Source organism: Amblyraja radiata, chromosome 4, assembly GCF_010909765.2.
Source record: "Amblyraja radiata isolate CabotCenter1 chromosome 4, sAmbRad1.1.pri, whole genome shotgun sequence".
Lineage (NCBI taxonomy): Eukaryota > Metazoa > Chordata > Chondrichthyes > Rajiformes > Rajidae > Amblyraja > Amblyraja radiata.
The window spans coordinates 105,693,376-105,714,979 of NC_045959.1; the positions used below are offsets into that span (position 1 = coordinate 105,693,376).

Below are 21,604 nucleotides of genomic sequence, written 5' to 3' on the forward strand. Positions count from 1 at the left end.
TCAGGCGTTCCAGCGGCTCATGGATCAGGTCGGACGGGGATTGCCTTTTGTCTTCATTTATTTAGACGACATCCTGGTGGCCAGCAGTTCGCAGGCGGAATACGTTAGTCACCTTCACCTTTTGTTTGAGCGCTTGCGCGACCACGGCCTAGTGATTAACCCTGCGTAGTGCCAGTTCGGCCTGCGCTCCTCCTTCTTAGGGCATTGGGTTACCCCCCGATTGGGTGGACCAATTGCCCTGGGTCCTCCTTGGCATCAGAATGACGCCTAAGGAGGACCTAGACGCCTCCTCGGCCGAGCTCGTCCTTACGGGTACCTGGAGATTTTCTGCCCACCGCCCGTGGTCAGGGGGTTTTGGCTTCGGCGGTGCTAGCTGAGCTTCGTGAACGGATGCGCACGTTTGCTCCCGTCCCCACTTCCAGGCATGGGTCAGCCTCGGTGCATGTGCCAGCGGCATTACAGAATTGTGCTTATGTTTTCCTTCGCAGGGACGCTCAACGCTCGCCACCGGAGTCGCCAGGTTCACGTTGGACGTGGGTGGCCGGGAGGAGTTCGTCTCCGTGGACGAGGACAGCCCAGTGGTAGTGGCTACACCGCGGCGTAGAGGTCGTCCGCCGACCGTTGGGTTTTCCCCTGGCCCTACTGTCTCCGGCTCTGTTTCACCGGCCCCTGTTGTTACGCCCGTCCCACGTTTGAGGACCGTACCATTCGGCTCCTGGTTCGTTTCCGTACCTCGGTTTCTGGGGGGGGCCATGTGGGGGGAAGCCGCGCACACGTGACTCTGTGAGGGCTCGTGTTTTCGCGCGGTTTCTGGACTCTGCCCATCAGTCGTTGTGAGACCACCGTTGTGGTCGGTTGCGTTTCAACGACAGAGTGTTTGGTCGGTGAATCTGATTCCGAATAAATTTGATTTGAACCTACCGACTATTGTCTTTGATTCGCCAAAAAATAATAAATAATGTCCCTAACATTATGGTGGGCACTGTATATCATAGCTGAGGACTTGGAATTCAATAAAAGGAAGGAGGTGGGGTGGTATTGGACAAATTCTTTTCCACCGAAGAAAATATAATACTGGACTGTGATAACAATGAATTAAGGCTGCCTGTCCCGCTGAGTTACTCCAGCATTTTGTGCCTATCGTCGGTGTTAACAACTAGCATCTGCAGTTCCTTCCAACACAATGAATTGAGGATTGGGCTTCGAGTTAAAGATCAGTGTCAGTTATTTTAAAAAAAGCTGTTCGGATTTAAGACGTTTTTATCACTTGGGCGGGAGCTCAGCTTTGCATTTGTTTTAACCAGTGGAAAATAGACCATTCTTTCGCCTCCCGGAGCACTGGGCGAGGCATTCCTAGTAATCTTCTGCTCAGCTTCCTTCTGCATAATGACCAGAGGACTGAGTGTGTCTGTGGCAGACTTTGAGCTCTCGGGGGGGGGGGGGGGGGGGGGGGGAGTGGGGGAGTGGGGGAGTTTCTCTCTCTCTCGCTCCCCGCGTAGTGAAAGGGGAGGAGGACTGACTGTGCCAGTTGGACGGGGTAAAAGCTGGTTAGCGAGTGCGCAGGCTCCTCTTGGAGCTGTTACACACAGTAGGAAGCGAGAGGTTGCAGAGAGTGGAACCGCTCCCGGGGAATGAACAGCGTCAGTAACAGCAGCAGCAGCAGCAGCAGCTCGGCGCAGCTCCCCAGCTCCAACCCCACACACACACACACACACACACTCCGCCACTCCAGACCCAGCTCAGCTCTCCTTACAAATGACCTCCTCCTTCTGTGAAAGATGGCAAACGGCTTCCCCAAACCTTTAGACACGCTGTACAGAGAGAGGCTACTCGCGGCTGTATATTCCGGGGTTTTCTATTTGCAAACCTTGCTGTGGATTGTTTGTTTCGTCTGTGGCGAAGAACACCCGTTCAGCGTGGAGGTAAGTTTGTAAGACTTGATTTTTTTTTTCCTATGCTGCTAATATCTCGCTGCCTGCACAATGCATTTTGAATCCGCTGACGCTCCTATACCGAACCACACACACACAGGCTTCTTGCCCATACATTACTGAATGAAGTAAGTAGGCAAGCGTTCTTCCCGATGCATCCATGCCTGGTTTTCATTTGATTGGGGCTATTTTTGTTTGTGAATTAGAAGAGCTAAGAATGAAGGCGGCGGTCGGTGTGGAAGGACTTTTATTCTCCCTATTCAGCCCATACTATGACTTCGTGAATGCCTCTATCTTGAGCAATTCTGTGCACATGTGTGTGTGTGTGTGGGGGGGTTCCAACGGATTTATAATTCAATATTCCTCTAATGAGAATCAACCGGCTTTGGGAATGGGTCCAATCTATACGAGGAAGTCTGTGTAAGAAGGAACAGCAGATGCTGCTTTAAACCGAAGACTAGAGTCCAAAGAAAGGTCTCGACCCGAAATGTCGCCCATTCCTTCTCTCCAGAGATGCTGCCTGGCCCGCTGAGTTACTCCAGCGTTTTGTGTCTAACATCTGTATGAGGAAGAGTCGCGTTTTTGAACCAACAACTAACTCAACTACAATCACCCTTCAACCCTCTCCAGAATCTGCGGGGTTTAGGATGCACTCCCAAAATCAGTCTCCTTGTGTAACTTCAAACGATTTGGCAAGGGAAACCTACTTCAAGAACTAACCGCTTTTTAAAAAATCTCCTTGCCACCACCCCCAAAAAAACCACTTCAAAGATTTCTTAAAAGTTGCCACAGTAAGTGCCTTTGTAACTACCATGCACGTAATGCTAATTGTTCCGTTCTTTGGCTCTTCTGTCTGGAGTCCTTTATTTTTTACTAAAATCACCCATTTGTAGGGTCAAATCCAATTGTCATCAAGTCCTTAATGTTGGCTCGTTGTGTCCACGTTGTTTAATCTGACGATTGATATATATATGGCAAAGTGACGGGTCACACTGAGTTCAATATCTTGGCGTGTCGCTTTTTTTGTGACCTCGATAATTGAAGCCAGATGTATCGGTCTTTTTGCATAATTACCCCCCTTGGATCTCCCGGCCTTACTACATTGAGTCGGAACAGAACTGCCCCCTCCATCGACTCCTTTAAGTCGAGACTGAACTCTCAAGCCTTTCTTGACGTCCTCTGAGTGAGGGCTGTGTATTTATGTATGTGCATAATCTATGAACCAATGTTGTATAACGTTAGTACCTCCACCAATGTAAAGCACTTGGCAAACGAGAGTTGTTTTTTAATTGTGCTATAGAAATAAAGTGACTTGATTTGACTAGGAAGGAACTTCAGATGTTGGTTGAGACAGACACAAAAAACTGCAGTAACTCAGCGGGACAGGCAGCGTCTCTGGGGAAAAGGAACAGGCGACGTTTCGGGTCGAGACCCTTCTTCAGTCTGAATCGTCACCTATTCCTTATGTCCAGAGATGCTGTCTGACCAGCTGAGTTACTCCAGCTTTTTGTGTCTGTCTTGCTACATTCAGCTTTATCGGTAAGGGAATAATAACAGGCTGCGAGGTGATTCTGAACCTGCCCCGGGGCAACTGAACAGCAATTTGGACGTTTGCCTCCCAAGTTTCAGCGTACAGCGTTATTATAATACATATTCCAAGCAGCTCGGGAGAACCCGCTTTCCATTTTTATTTATTTTAGTTTAGAGATACAGCAGGGAAATTGGCCCTTCGGCTCACCGTGTCCACACCGACCATCGATCACCCATCCACACTCGTTCTACGTATATTATCCCACTCACTTCAGTACTAGGGAGCAATTTACAGAGGCCAATTAACCTGCAAAGCCGGAGGAAGGAACTACAGATGCTGGTTTCTACTGAAGGTAGACACAACACGCTGCAGTAACTCAGCGGGGTCAGGCAGCATCTCTGAAGGAAAGGAATGGGCCACCCTTCTTCAGACGTCTTCGGGATGTGGGAGGAAACCGGAGCACCCGGAGGGAAACCCCTTACGGTCACACGGAGAAGGTGCAACCTCCACAAACAAGATAGCACCCGAGGTTGGGGCTCGAACCCGGGTCTCTGGCGCTGTGGTTGCCGACTCAGCAATCCCACGGTGCAGTCCCAACATAGTAGGGCGCCACTACTATAGAACCTAAAATTTGTCAGAGACGATCTCAGTGGAGTCTGTGCATAGATCAATATATCTTTATTTATCAGAATTCAGACAAATGTGGCTAATTAGTCTTTAGGGGGTTGCGTGATTTCCATTCACGATAGAATTAGGGTTAGGAAGAAGGGTCTCGACCCGAAACGTCACCCATTCCTTCTCTCCAGAGACGCTGCCTGTCCCGCTAAGTTACTCCAGCTTTTTGTGTCTATCTTGGGTTTAAACACAGCATCTGCAGTTCGTTCCTACACAATAGAATTAATGCGACTGACTTCCGTGGTTTACGCGTGAAATGTTATTGGGAGTGCAGGGCATGGGAAAATATATCCACCAAGGGGTTTCTATTATGATGAATGCCACCATCCGTCCCTATGTGTCACTACTGGACCATTGTCCTGTGCATTGCAAAATAAAGGAAGCAAATTCATCGTGTTTTAAACTAAGCTTCCACCTTCATTATGTTTGGCTGACGAGTGGGCAAATTTTTTTCCCCCAAATTAATTTATAATTGAAATTTAACTTCTTGACAATATCGAATGTCCTCGGGTAAATGGTTATGAGCTGCCTGCCTCCGGAGCTCGTGTAGTCAAATTGGATGGTTCTGCTACTATAGCTCTGTGTGTTCGGAGACTGATTCCCTGCAGACCTTGTGTCGGAGGGCAGGAAACTCAGCGGGTCAGGCCGCATCCCTGGGGAACATGGACATGTGGCATATAACATGCTTAAGGGATTGGACAGGCTAGAGGCAAGATCAAGGTAATGTTCCTCGTGTTGGGGGAGTCCAGAACCAGGGGTCACAGTTTAAGGATAAGCAGGTAGGCCATTTAGGACTGCGATGAAGAAAAACTGTTTCAGCCAAAGAGTTGTGAATCTGTGAAATTTTCTGCCCCAGAAGGCAGTTGAAGCCAATTCACTGGATGTATTCAAGAGAGTTAGATATAGCTCTTATTGGTATGACTGTATGGCAAATGAAATTCCTCATATGTTTTGAAACATACTTGGCTAGTAAAATATGATTATGATTAGGGCTAAAGGAATCAAGGGATATGGGGAGAAAGCAGGAACAGGTTACTGATTCTGGGTGATCTGACATGATCATACTAGATGGCGGTGCTGGCTCAAAGGGCGGAGTGGCCTATTCCTGCACCTATTTTCTATGTGATGTCTCTGGTCGAGACCTTTGTAACAACAGGGCAGGCTGGGGAAAACAAAGAAGGTGAACCAGGCACAATTGAATTGAATGGAATACTTTATTGTTACATATGACAGGTCACAACGCAAAAAGCAATGATAATCAAGGAATCAATAATAGGCCATTGTGGGCTGTGGGGTAGGTGATAACGAGTAAACAGAGGAACTCAACAGGACAACAGTGAAACTAGTATGACGATTAGGGTGGGGAGGGACGGAGAGAGAGGGGAGGGATGCAAGGCTTACTTGAAGATTGAGAAATCAATGGTCTGAAGAAGGGTCTCGACCCGAAACATCACCCATTCCTTCTCTCCAGAGATGCTGCCTGAGCCATTGGGTTATTCCAGCACTTTGTGTCTACAATTGTTCTTTCAGCGTTATCAAGAAAACCCTTCAGTATTGTTTCCATAATTTATTTAAATGACTTGCGTGTCACTGACAAAGTAAACCATGCTAACATGTTATTTTAACAACAATTTGCTAGATTGTTTACTTATTCATAATGCATGGTTTAACATTTTCTGTCACAGTTGTATTAAAGTGAGTATCTTTGTTGAGTGTAGCCAACTAGTATTGAAGATTGCCAACTTTGCCTGGAGGTGGTTAAGGCAGTTTGACTGTGTGCCATTCTGATCACCTAATAACAGACCACATGTAGCCTGACGTGTGTGTGTGTGTGTGTGTGAATATACATACATACACGTGTGTGTGTGTACTTACATACACACTGAACTTTTTTTCACTCGTTTATCATATTGTTTACAGTGTACTATGTTTACATATTCTGTTGTGCTGCAGCAAGTAAGAATTTCATTGTTCTACCTGGGACATTTGAGAATAAAGCACTCTTGACTCTTGACATTTGACTGCCCTTTTTGGGTACCATTGGCTCCAAACATCCTGGCAGCGTAAGTTCACGAAGTTAATTCTCGGGATGGCAGGACTGACATATGATGGAAGAACGGGTCGACTGGGCTTATATTCACTGGAGTTTAGAAGGATGAGAGGATATCTTACAGAAACATATAAAATTCTTAATGTGTTGGAAAGGCTAGATGCAGGAAAAATGTTCCCTATGTTGGGGGAGTCCAGAACTGGGGCCAAAGTTTAAGAATAAAGGGTCGGCCATTTAGGACTGAGATGAGGAAAACCGTTTTCACCCAGAGAGTTGTGAATCTGTGGAATTCTCTGCCACAGAAGGCAGTGGAGGCCAATTCAATGGACGTTTTCAAGAGAGAGTTAGATTTAGCTCTTGGGGTAAACATAGAAACATAGAAAATGGGTGCAGGAGTAGGCCATTCGGCCCTTCGAGCCTGCACCGCCATTCAATATGATCATGGCTGATCATCCAACTGTATCCTGTACCTGCCTTCTCTCCATACCCCCTGATCCCATTAGCCACAAGGGCCACATCTAACTCCCTCTTAAATATAGCCAATGAACTGGCCTCAACTACCTTCTGTGGCAGAGAATTCCAGAGATTCACCACTCTCTGCGTGAAAAATGTTTTTCTCATCACGGTCCTAAAAGATTTCCCCCTTATCCTTAAACTGTGACCCCTTGTTCTGGACTTCCCCAACATCGGGAACAATCTTCCTGCATCTAGCCTGTCCAAGAATGTTGTAAGTTTCTATAAGATCCCCCATCAATCTTCTAAATTCTAGCGAGTACAAGCCGAGTCTATCCATTCTTTCTTCATATGAAAGTCCTGACATCCCAGGAATCAGTCTGGTGAACCTTCTCTGTACTCCCTCTATGGAAAAAATGTCTTTTCTCAGATTAGGAGACCAAAACAGATTAGGAGACTAAAGAGATATGGGGGAAAAGTAGGAATGGGGTAGTAATTTTGGATGATCAGCCATGATCATATTGAATGGCTGATCATCCAAGGGTGATCAGCTTTTGGCTCGAAGGGTCGAATTGCCTACTCCTGCACTTATCTTCTATGTTTCTATGGAAGAGGTGGCATTTGTGGTGCCATTTTACCATTCCAGCTAGCCACAAAGGCACGTTGGCCCACTTCAGGTCGTGTTCGTAGGGGGCACCACCCGCAGCCAACCTTGAGGGCACAGAAGGTAACCCCCCCCCCCCCCCCCATTCTTGCCTTTGTTCATTCCTACATTATGCTCTGACTATTTTCCCGGGCCTCTCTTTGCCCCACCAGCCTCTCTTGCCCCCTAGTCTCAAAGCAATCCTGTTTGCAGATAACCCCTCAATACAGAGCCCTCAGAAGACCAGTGACTTGCCAAACAAATACCTAAGCCTCCCCTTGGCTAACTCCCTAGTCTCCCTCTTAACTTGACTCCACATGACCATGCCTCTTTCTGGCAATGCTCTAATGATATCACTGAGACACTGTTTTCAAGAGAGAGTTAGATTTAGCTCTTAGGGCTAAGGGAATCAAGGGATGTGGGGAAAAAGCCGGAACGGGGTACTGATTTTTGAGGATCAGCCATGGTCATATTAAATGGTGGTGCTGGCTCAAAGGGACTCTACCAGCAATAATTGGCTATGTAGATCAGGGGTTAAAGGTTGGGGAAGAGGGGGGTGGAGATGGCATGTGGACTGTGATGAAACAATCCAACTTTGGTAGAAACCAGCAAAAACAATTCTTTGTGTCCACAATTGTTCTTTTAGCCTTATCAAGAAAACATTTCAGTCTTGTTTCCATAAATTACTAAAAAGGACTTGCATGTCGCTGAAAAATAAACAAAGCTAAAATGTTATTTTAACAGCAATTTGCTGGATTGTTGTCATATTCATAAAACGTGGTTTAACATTTTCTGTCACAGTTGTATAAAAGTGAGTGTCTTGGTCGAGTGCCAACATTGCCTGGAGGTAGTCATGACACTTTGACCATGTGCCATTCTGATCATCTAATAACAGAGCACATGTGGCCTGACCACATGACATTTGACTGTCCTTTCACCCCTGAGTTAAAAGTTTTGGGTTCCATTTCCAAGAAGCAAGCTCGACAAAACATGTCAAAGTCAAACACCAGTGAATTAATGAGACGGTGTTAGATTGCCAGCGGTCCTGTCTTTTGGATGGAGGGTTAAGTCAATCTCTTGTCCTCTGGCCAATCCTTCAAATGAGAAGATTAACTATCACGTTTCTGCATGTGGACTGTGGTAAAAAATCCGAATTGCGCACTGCTAGAGGCAGAATTTGGGTAAGACATCGTCAACCCAGATGTGCTGGTTATCTCCAAGAGAGTTGGGAGTTCTATGTTTAGCTTAGAGATACAGTGGGGAAACGGGCCCTTCAGCCCACTGAGTCCATGCTGACCAACGATCCCCATACACAAACGCTATTTTACACGCACCAGGGCCAATTTACAATTTTAGCAAGACAAACCTATACATCTTTGGAGTGTAGGCGACTACTGATGACATCGCGGGGTGACGCCTGTATGGTCATGAGTAGTCGCCCAAAGAGTCGCACCTTTTTCTGGTCGCCGCTGGATTTTCAACATGTTGAACATTTTCGGCGACCTGCTGCGACTGTGACGGGTGCCGGCATTCGCCGAAAAAAATCGCGTAAGTGGGACAGGCCCTTTAGTATTTCATTTAACGTGTCTTCCTTTACATGGACGACATGGAAATGGTGTCAGGCTGCACAATGTCTAAGTTTGTAGACTGTCACATTCAGCATCCTGTATGTGCAGTGAGAGATTAGGATGTCACTGGAAGGTGATTAGAGACAGGAACCAAGAGTTCTGAATACAACACTGAATCAACATGCTTCCTGGCCTAAGTTGCTGATTGCAGTATCTGTTGACAGTACTAATGGGTGACACCCAATAATTCAAGGATTTTTTAAAAATTCTTCCCCAGGAAGTCTGATGACTACCATGTCATTAACAGACTCTTGGCTAATTGCAGACTTCCCACCGAGCTGTATTCTTTGCTTACCATTGCATGACCAGAGAGATAAATCTTTTGACCGGAAGCGTAGTGCAAACATGTGGAATCCATTAAACGGAGACTATTGTTTTAACAGCAATAGTTGGAGCTGTAAGCATTGCTGATTAACCAGAAGATAGACACAGAATGCTGGAGTAACTCAGCGGGAGAGGCAGCATCTCTGGATTGAAGGAATGGGTGACGTTTGCGGTCGAGATCCTTCTTCAGACTGAGAGTCAGGGAGAGGTCATGTTGCAGTTGTATAAGTCATTGGTGAGGACACATTTAGAGAATAGTGGTCGGTTCTGGGCACCATGTTATAGGAAAGGTGTTGTCAAGCTGGAAAGGGCATAGAGAAGCCTTACGAGGATGTTGCCAGGACTAGAGGGTCTGAGCTACAGGAAGAGGTTGAATAGGCTGGGACTCTATTCCTTGGAGCGCAGGAGGAAGAGGGGTGATCTTATCGAGCTGTATAAAATCATGAGAGGAATAGGTCTGGTAGATACAGTCTCTCCGAGTAGGTGAATCGAGGACCAGAGGACATAGGTTTAAGGTGAAGGGGAAAAGTTTTAATAGGAATCTGAGGGGTCTTTTTTTCACACACATGGTGGTGGGTGTATGGAACAAGCTGCCAGAGGAGGTAGTTGAGGCAGGACAATCCCAACGTTTAAGAAACAGTTAGACAGATACATGGGTAGAACAGATTTGGATGGATATTGAACAAACGCAGGCAGGTGGGACTAGGGTAGCAGGGACATGTTGGACGGTGTGGGCAAATTGGGCCGAAGGGCCTGTTTCCACCTTGTATCACTATGGCTATGAGAGGGAGACACGGAGATAAGGAAGGGTAAGGTGTGAAAATGAGACATCAAAGGGGATATGGATGAAGGAAAATGTTGAATAGATCATTGTTACGGAATCTTTTAGCTTATGAAAAAGTTTATAAATGAAATGTCTCATTTGTGAAGGTGCTTTGTTTGCCTACATTGGGAAAAATACTGTATATTCAGCATTCCCGCTCATTACTTGAATCAAATTATAGAGGCTTCTTTGTTGGCATAGCTCTTGCCTTTCTGCAGAAACATCGTTAGTTGTATTCAGTTAAGCGTTCATGAAGACACATTCCAATTAAACTGTATTTATTAGCATAATAGAATTAAGCATGGTGCCATTCGATAGCCAAGCTTTCAAATGGCACAATCATCAACATTAATTCAGATATTTGTTATTGTGAAACCAATAACAGCAAGTCTGGTCTAACCTGATTTTTGTATTTTGTTGTTTATCTGATTTATAATTGTATTAAATAGATGTGGGAAGTAATGTAAAATATACATGTGCTCATTCAATTATAATCCAATTGAACGATTCAATGATATTTTATTTTCGCATGTACCTAGGGGTGGTGAAATGCTTCGCCTTGCACGCAACCCGGTAAACCCGTACAACAGGCCACACCACGTTTCTGGTCCCGACAACGTTACAAAAGTCCATTGAACATTCCTATCTACTGCCTGCCGCCGCATGTTCATAAGTGATGGGAGCAGAAATTAGGCCATTCGGCCCATCAATTCTATTCCATGTGGCAGCAGCTCCTCACAATCCCTGCATTGTCCCCCTTGGATCTCAGCGTCCCCTTTGTTCCCGGCAGTCCCCCCGCCCACCGTGTTCTACTTTGGATCTCGGCGGCCCCCATTACGGGTCCCCCTTCGTTATGGGCGGCCCCCTGCTGGAACCCCCACCTGTTGTTCCCGGCGGTCCCCCCTGCCGAGTCTCCCTTCATTCTCGGTGGCCTCCATTCCAGGATCCCCTTCGTTTTCGGTGGCCCCCATTCCGGGTCCTCCCCGTTCTCGATGGCCCTCCTCGTTCTCAGGTCCCTCCTCGCTCTCTGCGACGTGGGTCCTCTCGACGCTGGTGGCTCAGGGCCGGGTTCTGAGTCCACGGTGGGAGAGCCGGGCCACAGGGCGGGTCCTCCATCGTCGGTCCGTATCGGACGGGTCCTTCTATAAAATTAATCTTGTGGACATGCAATATTTTATATTTCACCGCACTGTCTGGAAACTTCACGACTATTACGCAAAATAGAACATTCACATTTCTGGAAATTGAGTTTGAATATGATACTTAGTTTTTCGTTTCATTTAGAGATACAGGGAGGAAAGAGGCCCTTCGGCCCACAGAGTCCGTGCCGACCAGCGACCCCCGCACATTAACACTATCCTACACACACCAGGGACGATTTACAGTTATACAAAGCCAATTAACCTACAAACCCGTACGTTTTAGGATTATAAATAATAATAATAATAATGGATGGGATTTATATAGCGCCTTTCTAATACCCAAGGCGCTTTACATCGCATTATTCATTCACTCCTCAGTCACACTCGGTGGTGGTGAGCTACTTCTGTAGCCACAGCTGCCCTGGGGCAGACTGACGGAAGCGTGGCTGCCAATCTGCGCCTACGGCCCCTCCGACCACCACCAATCACTCACACACATTCACACACATTCACACACATTCACACAGGTGACCATAAAGGTGACTGATAGTCAATCAAGTGAGAAGAGAAAGTTCTAGAAGTTATCAGCAGGGCGGTCAGTGGCCGTGGAGAGAGAAACATGTCAGGTCAATGACCTCTCATCAAAACTAATGATGGGTGTTCTGATATGCAAATGAAAAGTAGTCAGCCTGAATTGGTAATGCAGCTATCTCTCCGCAGATGCCGCCTGACAGTGTATTTAAGCATTTTCTGATTTTTTTTTAAAGGTTTAAAACATCATAGTTTTTTGTCTGTGTTTCAAATGTTGAAATCCTTCCTGCTGTGTCCCTGCTTTAATTCCCAGTAAAAAGCAACTTGCAGCATAGCAATTATATTTCCAACAGATTCATAAAAATAACATTTATCTATTAGTGTTATATATGCTGTAAGCACATTTAGGATGATGCTGCTCAGACGTGTTTGAATTAATCGAAACATACAGCTTGGAAACAGGTCCTTTGGCCCACCGAGTCATAGAAACATAGAAACATAGAAAATAGGTACAGGAGAAGGCCACTCGGCCCTTCGAACCACCACCACCATTCATTGTGATCATGGCTGATCGTCCCCAATCAATAACCCGTGCCTGCCCTCTCCCCATATCCCATGATTCCACTAGCCCTAGAGCTCTATCTAACTCTCTCTTAAATCCATCTAGTGACTTGGCCTCCACTGCCCCCTGTGGCAGGGAATTCCACAAGCTCACAACTCTCTGGGTGAAAAAGATTTTTCTCACCTCAGTCTTAAATGGCTTCCCCATTATTCTAAGACTGTGGCCCCTGATTCTGGACTCGCCCAACATTGGGAACATTTTTCCTGCATCTAGATTGTCTAGTCCTTTTATAATTTTATATGCTATAAGACCCCCCCCCCCCCCCCCCATCCTTCTAAACTCCAGTGAATACAAGCCTAGTCTTTTCAATCTTTCCTCATCTAGTTCACGCCAACTATCGATCACCTGTTCACACTAATAAAATGTGATCCCATTTTCGTATCCACTCACTGCACACTATGGGTAATTGAAACATGCAGCGTGGAAACAGGCCCTTCGGCCCACCGAGTCCGCGCTGACAAGCGATCACCCCTACACTAGTTGCGTCCTACACCCAGAGGGACAATGTACAGAAGACAATGAACCTACAAACGCACATATGTTTGGGATGAGGGAAGAATCAAGAGCACCCCAAGGAAACTCACCTGGTCACAGGGAGAATGTGCAAACTCCAACCAGACAGCACCCGAGGTCAAGATCGAGCCTGGTCTCTGGTGCTGTGAGTGAGCAGATCTACCAGCTGCACCATTGTGCCACCCAATAATTTTTTGTCCTGATTGTATCACATAGAGTTCATAAGTTCATGACTGATGGGAGCAGAATTAGGCTATTTGGTCCGTCGAGTCTACTCCCCCATTCAATCATGGCTGATCTATCTCTCCCTCTCAACCTCATTCTCTTGCCTTCTCCCCATAACCCCTGACACCCGTACTAATCAGGAATCTATGCATCTCTGCCTTAAAAATATCCACTGACTTGGCCTCCACAGCCTTCTGTGGCAATAAATGCCACAGATTCACCACCCTCTGACTAAAGAAATTCCTCCTCATCTCCTTCCTAAAGGAACGTCCTTTAATCCTGAGCCTATGACCTCTGGTCCTAGACTCTCCCACTAGTGGAAACATCATCTCCACGTCCACTCTATCCAGGCATTTTACTATTCAGTTAATTTCAATGAGAACCCCCCCCCCCCCCCCTTCTCCTGCTAAACTCCAATGAGCACAGGCCCAGTGTCGTCAAAATGAGTTGGTTGGGATAAAACTTTCAAATTGATAATGCTAAGTAATTTACCATATCTTCAATGGAAAGGCATCACTAGTTTCAACTGCTTTGAGGAAGAAACATGTACCATAGTTACAATTATTCAAATTATTGCTGCTTCTGGTGATAAATTGAATTGGCTAGGATATTACACAATGGATTCTAATTGTCATTTCAGTGACAATTTGTTTTGACAATTTTTTTCTAAATTCTTGTTTAATTTGTGGTTACTACATCGCATGGAATGCAAGTCATGAGATATGGAAGTCACAATCCGTCATCTCCAAAATATGATATTAATTAACAGCTTTAAGTACTCTTGGCATCTTGTTCAAGATGAACAGTGTGGTCCTAAGGACCTGCTCCTGTGATGTACTTTTTCTATGTTCTTAGTTTGAAAGCACATGCCACCAGATTGCACTAAATGTTATTCCCTTATCATGTATAGGCCCGACTTCTGACTTTGGGTGGACAAGAGGATGGGGACTGGGCTTTGTGCCTTCCCCCACAGTGGGAATCACTGTGGGGGGATGTTTTTATGTCTTGGTGTTGAATTTCTTCATGAATACTGTGTTGTATTTTTATTAGTGTGCTGCAAGGACATCAGAATTTCCCCTGAAAAAGGGGATTAATAAAGTCTATCAATCAATCAATGTATCTATACACTGTAAATGCATTGATTGTAATCATGTGTGGCTTTCCGCTGACTGGTTAGCACGCCACAAAATATTTTCACTGTACCTCAGCACACGTGACAATAAACTAAGCTGAACTGAAATAAAGAACATATTCCTCCCCGCTGTTATCAGACTTGAAAGGACCTCCCAAATGCTAAAGATATGTTCTCGATCTTCCAGTCAACCTCGTTGCAGCTATTGTACTTTTTTAACCTGCACTTTCTCTATAGCTGTAACACTTTATTTTGCACTCTCTTTATTTTCTCTTTTGCACTCCCTGTTGTACTTGTGTATGGTATGATTGCACTTGTGCATGGCATGATCTGTCTGGAGAGCATGCAAAACAAATGTTTTCAATGATTCTCGGTACTCATGACCATAATAAAACAATACCTGGACAATAATATATCAAAGGTAGACACAAAATGCTGGAGTAACTCAGCGGGTCAGGCAGCATCTGTGGAGAGAAGGAATGGGTGACGTTTCGGGTCGTGACCCTTCTTCAGGCTTTTTCTACACAATAATCTATCTCTATACCTGTACTTATAAAACTCTGATCGTGTGTGTGTTCGTGTGCGTTTCACATCTCCTCGAAAACACGACACGCTAACAGTGAAATTTTAACATATTCTGATAGAGATTTACGCCATGATGTCAAAAATTGCCTTATCTGAAAATTTCATGCATTATTTTTCGAGATTCATGAAAATGTTCACAAATGAGCAGAAACTTGGAAAAAATAACTGCTTTTCCCCTGTGCTTACAGTTGTGACATCACAATGCGATTGTAGCCCTGCTCGCCACATTGTTGCTATATAAGTACACTGTTCTGCAAGTGCAAATGCATTTTTTTAAGTCACAGTACACTGAGTTCTGCTAGCTAGCAAGTGCAATTGTCTTTTTTTTAAAGTTTAAAAATGAGGGAGGGTGCATAGAGAAAAATGAGCAGCCCCTGCGCAGTTGTCGGCTATGGGTGAGTGGTGGAACATTGCGTTGGGGAACAGGTTATGTTGGGGGACCAGGCCTCCCGTGGGGGCTATGGCTGAGTGGTGGAATATTGCGTTGGGGGACCGGGCCTCCCGTGTGACAGGAACCCAACGGTTCCCACTTGGTCCAGTATATCAATAAAGCTATTGGTCTCCAGTACCGATACCAATTACTGCTTTACCCAATGAGTTCAATAGTTTGTACACAAAAAAGCTGGAGAAACTCAGCGGGTGCAGCAGCATCTATGGAGTGAAGGAATTAGGCAACGTTTCGGGCCGAAACCCTTCTTCAGACTGATCGGGGGTGGGGGGGGGCGGGGACAAGAAAGGAAAAAGGAGGAGGAGCCCGAAGGCTGGGGGATGGGAGGCTGCACCCGCTGAGTTTCTCCAGCTTTTTTGTGTACCTTCGATTTTCCAGCATCTGCAGTTCCTTCTTAAAAACGAGTTCAATAGTTTATTGTTTAGTCAAGATTCCAGCATGTGCGGTCTCTAAAGTCAATACTAATATACAAATTGAATACAAAGTATAATTTCTTGCACTCTGCATCACCTATTTAAAATGTATGCAAAACTCTTCTCTGAAAAAAGCATTAAAAATATTTTTTTTCTAATAACCAATACTTTATAGAATTTGATTTAGCAAGGTTCTGCATGGTAGGCTGCTCTGGAAGGTTAGATCCTATGGGATTCAAGGAGAGATAGCTGAATGGATAGAAAATTGGCTTCATGGAAGGAAGCAGCGGGTGATGGTGGAAGGTTGTTTTTCAGACTGGAGTGACTGGTGGTGTGCCTCAGTGTTCAGTGCTGGGCACATTGCCGTTTGTCATCTATATCAATTGTTTGGACGAGAAGATACATGGTATGATTAACAAGTTTGCAGATGACACAAAAGTGGGTGGTATTGTAGATAGTGAAGATGGCTGTCAAAAATTGCAGCAGGACCTTGATCGGTTGGGCAGGTGGGCTGAGGAATGGTTGATGGAATTTAACACGGAGAAATGTGAGGTGTTGCGTTTTGGGAACACTAAAGGGCCTGTCCCACTGTACAAGGTAATTCAAGAGTTCTCCCGAGTTTCCCCTGATTCGAACTCGGAGAATTATGGTAATAGCTGCTTGTAGGTACTCGTAGCTCTGGTGGACATTTTTCAACATGTTGAAAAAACTTCACGAGCACCGCATTTCCCGAGTACCTGCCGTTAGTGTTACGAGCCGCTAAGAGACGTCCCGAGCTCCGACGTACCCGCTACGTAATTCTACATATTTACCACGAGTTTGATTTTTTTTTTCATTCGGGAGAGCTCTTGGGTAAACTCGTATAGTGGGACAGGCCCTTTACAGGGGCAGAACCTACAAAGTAAACAGTAGGGCTCTGGGGAGTGTTGTAGAGCAGAGGGATCTAGGAGTGCAGGTACATAGCTCTTTGAAAGTGGCATCTCGGGTAGATAGGGTGATGTTCCATTATATAGAGTTTCAGATTGAAATGTTGTCAGAACAAAATTTAATGATCAATTTGAAATAAATAGCCATAGAATCATTAAGTAATTCAGTATGGAAACAGGCTCTTCGGCCTAATTTGCCCACACCGACCAACATGTCACATCTACACTAGTGGCCCAAATTCCTCTAAGCCTGTCCTGTCCTTGTACCTTCACAAATGTTTCCTAAATGTTGCAATAGTACCTGCCTTAACTACCTGCTCCGGCAGCTCGTTCCATTCATCCACCACCCTTTCTGTAAAAAAAGTTACCCCCCAGATTCCTATTAAATCTTTTCCACCCTCACCTTGAACCTATGCCCTCTGTGCCCATCTACCTGTCTAAATGTTTCTTAAACATTGCTATAGTACCTGCCTCAAATGTTTCTGAAAGAGCTGGGATCGTCCAGCAGATAAATCAAATCCAATATATAATATGTTATTGCGTAACAATATCGTAATTTATTTAAAAACATTCAAGTTGAGAACAACCGGTTTTGTTTATTCCTTCCCAAATGGGCGTATAATGGCAGACGTGAACTCAATGAGGGCGAAGTAATAGTCAAGTTGCTGCATTTGGCTGTCTGCCCCGCTGAGTTACTCCATCTTTTTGTGTCAAGTTTCATTGGCTGTAACTCGTTTTCAACCAGCCCACAGCTAACAATAGCCTGTTTCCTTTACCACTGCTACCTTTTTGCATATCTCTCATTCATCTGTTCTATGTCTCTCTACATCACAGTCTATATCTATCAGAAAATGCTGACAGAAAATAATTGCATAAATCACGGCAACAGGAAGTTGAATCTGTGGGCAGGATGTTCCTCCCTGACTCACCTTGTCTGACTCTCAGTCTGAAAAAGGGTCTCGACCCAAAACGTCATCTATTCCTTTTCTCCAGAGATGTTGTCTGACCCGCTGAGTTACTACAGCTTTTTGTGTTAAAGCTGTGTTACAACTTTACTGAACGTTTTTCCTTCCAATATTTAATATGTAAAAGAATATGTGTGTGTTTATGATTGTGTTTATAGTTTGTTTGGTTGTTTGTTTGTTTGTCTTTTTGCACAAAGTCTGTGAGCATTGCCACTTTTCATTTCACATCTCGTATGTGTATGTGACGAATACACTTGACTTGACTTGACTTGACTTGACTTGTGTCTATTTTTGGTGTAAACCAGCATATTGGTTTTAGTTTTAGAGATACAGTGTGGAAATAGGCCCTTCAGCCCATCGACCAGCGATCCCCGCACATTAAAACTACCCTATGCACACTAGGGACAATTTTACATTTATACCAAGCCAATTAGCTTACAAACCTGTACGTCTCTGGAGTGTGGGAGGAAACTAAAGATCTCGGAGAAAACCCACGCAGGTCACGGGGAGAACGTAAAACTCCGTACAGACAGCACCCGTAGGCAGGGTCGAACCCGGGTCTCTGGGGCTGTAGGTCTACCACTGCGCCATCATGCCACCCATCCTGCACATCAACTACATTGGCAGTAAGATGTAGAGCCTTGACTAAGAGCAGTAGGCTAATAGCCAAATAACATCTTGTTAAATCTTGTTCTTGTGTCTATCTTCAGTTTAAACCAGCATCTGTCGTTCCTTCCTGCACATTCATGAAGCAATCAATGTCAGGCCGTTAGGTTATAGGACTGCTTTAAGGATCAAATGTTGCGAGTTAAGTTCAGAGCCCATACAATGAAAAGAAATGTTGGAGGAGACTCAATACATAATGCCCAGGGTTTAGTAATGAAGGGAATCCAAATCCGACATATCAGCTGTCGTGTTAGGTTTAGCATCACTCTCTTTAAAGTTAAAAAAAAGCACTCCCTTATTTTAAGCGCTTTATTATACTTGACTACTGTCACAATGATTAGTACTAACTCTGGATTAACCACAGTTTCTGTCAGATAAATCACTCCATATCGTGGACCCAATGGCCTACATATTGGAGCACAAGATTATTCATTACTATCGGTAGCTCTCTTGTGGTGAAAACTGATTCATTTTAAGTGATTCATATTTTAGCCATTCAGAAATCCAGTCCCAGGCTACAATAAACTATTGTTCTATAAACTAAATGTACGCCAATCATGCCTCAAGTGAGTAGTGGTGATTGTTTGAAGTGTGGCTGAATTTCTGGAGAAGGTTAGTTCACCAGGACGGCACGGTGGCGCAGTGGTAGAGTTGCTGCCTTAAGGGCCTGTTCCACTTAAGCTATTTTTTAGGCGACTACAGGCAACTAGGCTGTTGCCACATGGTCGCCGGCGGGTGTCGCCTGTATGGTCGTGAGTAGTCCCCTCAGTCGGCCAAAGAGTCGGAGCGTCTTTCTGGTCGCCGCTGGATTTTCAACATGTTCACAATTTTTCGGCGACAGTGGGTTGACGCCAATGAGTGTAGCTTGACTTCTCCTGACGCAGGAGCTGTCGTAGGTTGTCGCCAGGTGAAGTAGGTTGCCGCCGGTGCTGACCGGAAAATTCCATTGGCGACTACCTACGTCAGTTGGCGACAGGTACCGGCGACTGAATTGTCTTCAGTTGTCGGCGACAGGGTCGTAGCTTGTCGGGGGGTGGATGTAGGTTGACTTCGGTTGTCGTAGGTTGTCGCCTGTGTGGTCGTAGGTGGATGTCCTAATGGGTCACCAGTTGTCCGTAGCTTGACGTTGACTAGGTGGTAGGTTGTTGTAGCTTGTCGTGGACATTGTCCAGTCGCCGATTTTTCAGTGACCTGCTGCGACTATGACAGTCGCCTAAAAAGTCGCCTAAGTGGGACAGGCCCTTTACAGCGCCAGAGACCCGAGTTCAACCCTGACTACGGGTGCTGTCTGTACGGAGTTTCCACTTTCTCCCCATGACCTGCGCGGGTTTTCTCCGGGACCTCCGGTTTCCTCCCACACTCCAGAGAAGTACAGGTTTGTAGGTTAATTGGCTTGGTATAATCGTAAGTTGTCCCTATTGTGTAGGGTAGTGTTAGTGTGTGGGGGATCGCTGGCCGGCATGGACTCGATGGGCCAAAGGGTCTGTTTCCATGCTGTGTCTCTAAACCAAACTGAACTAAACTAGATTGTATGGAGGTCAAACCAAAAAAAGCAAGATGGTTGTTATTTCTCATGGGGTTCAACAATAGTTTGTGGGGACTGTTACAAGATTGAATCATTATGTGGTTAACAGGTTAAATAAATAATGAACTTGAATTCCATGGACTGAATCTAAGTGGTAGTAACAGATTATGTGTATACTGCCCGTTCCAATAGAGGACTGCCTGAATGATTGATGGAGTTTGCCTGAAAGATTGATGGACTAGATCTTTAGTCCTGTCCTTCAGCTGTTGGCCTGTGCTCAATTGGGCAAACTACACACAGGCACGTCAATTAGTTTTGAGATAATTGCTGCCAAACAGAATAAAGCATTGCCTCTGGTATGATCCACCGAGTGCAGATTAAAAACTATCATTTGTATTAGTGAAAGATCACTTCGAGGGTCAATATTCGACTGCAAGACTAATCTCCCTTTGGAAAATGCGGTGTTCCTCACAAGATCAACACCCCAAGGAGCACGTGTAAGGTCAACTTGATTATGGATTTGGAAAGAACGATCATTGCAGTCAGTACATCAGAAAGATCAAAGCAATAGACTACTAATATGTAGAATGAAGTTATCTTTGGGATCATAAATATTTTCCAGGAATAGTCCTACCTCTTTTAGAATATACACTGTGCCTCGTTGCCCAATGATGCTGAGGATACAAGCTCGGAGTGTATCCTATTTATTCACATCACTGCATGTCATTTACATTCAAATTCAAAATTAGGTGAGCCAGGAAAATTTCTGTCAATTTGCATATGAAATATCTCCCCATCGACTTCAGAGATTTGACTCTTAAAGATGTCTTGCTGAGGTTTTAAAAAAAAAAACAGCGCGTATATAAAGGATTTATGGTTTATTTTGGTACTGAAGTCGAGGGTGTGTTAACAATAACCTTAAGTAGTCTGCCCGCTGGTAAGTGTAGGAAGAAACTGCAGATGCTGGTTTAAACCGAAGATGGACACAAAAAGCTGGAGTAACCCAGTCTGAAGAAGGGTCTCGACCTGAAAGGTCACCCATTCTTTATCTCCAGAGATGCTGCCTGTCCCGCTGAGTTACTCCAGAGCGTTGTGTCTATCTTCTGCCCACTGGTAAGGTTGCTCACTGAAAATCGAGACCTTGTGTCAGGAGCTCGGGAAACGTTGACCAATGCACTCTCGAGCCAAACACAAGTAACTCAAGTCTGGCAGCATCTCAATCAATCAAAGACATTATTGGCATTCAAAAATACACCAATAAATGCAAGCCTGAACAAAATTTTGTTGCATCTGGCTGACCGTGCAACATAAAATAACAAAAGGATAAAATAGATAAAAAGATTTAATAGAAAAAAAGATAAAATAGATAATGGTGGTGGCACATTATATGGAATTCAAGAGTCTGATGGCTCGGGGGAAGAAGCTGTTGCAAAACCTGGCCGTTCTGCTCCTTATACTGCGATACCTTTTACCCGAGGGCAGCAGAGTGAACAGTCCGTGATGGAGATGTGTGGGGTCTTGTATAATGCTGTTGGCCTTGGACAAGCAACGTTTGCTCGCAATGTCCCGGATTGAAGGATGAGAAGTCCCGATGATTTTTTTCAGCCGTCCTCACCACTCTCTGCACGGACTTCCAGTCGGAGGCTTTGTAGTCCCCAAACCAGACAGAGATGCAGCTGGTCAAAATGCTCTCTATGGTGCCCCTGTAGAAAGTGGTGAGGACGGGATGGGGGAAGGTGAGCTCTTCTCATCCGGCGCAGAAAATGCAAACGCTGCTGCACTCTCTTAACTAGTGATGCGATGTTTTGTGACCAGGTCAGACTGTTCGTGATCTGCACCCCCAGGAACTTAGT

The 21,604-nt window shown here is 45.1% G+C and overlaps 1 protein-coding gene across 1 annotated transcript in view; it reads left to right on the top strand.

The window, feature by feature from the left end:
- Window positions 1–1,499: 1,499 nt before the first annotated feature.
- The window catches only part of mmp16 (matrix metallopeptidase 16), a 119,550-nt gene continuing 99,445 nt past the window's right edge, over window positions 1,500–21,604 (top strand). Inside the window, exon 1 of the mRNA XM_033020406.1 lies at window positions 1,500–1,922. Coding sequence (XP_032876297.1) covers window positions 1,779–1,922 — 144 coding nt within the window. The 5' untranslated portion in view covers window positions 1,500–1,778. The remainder of the gene's footprint in view (window positions 1,923–21,604) is intronic.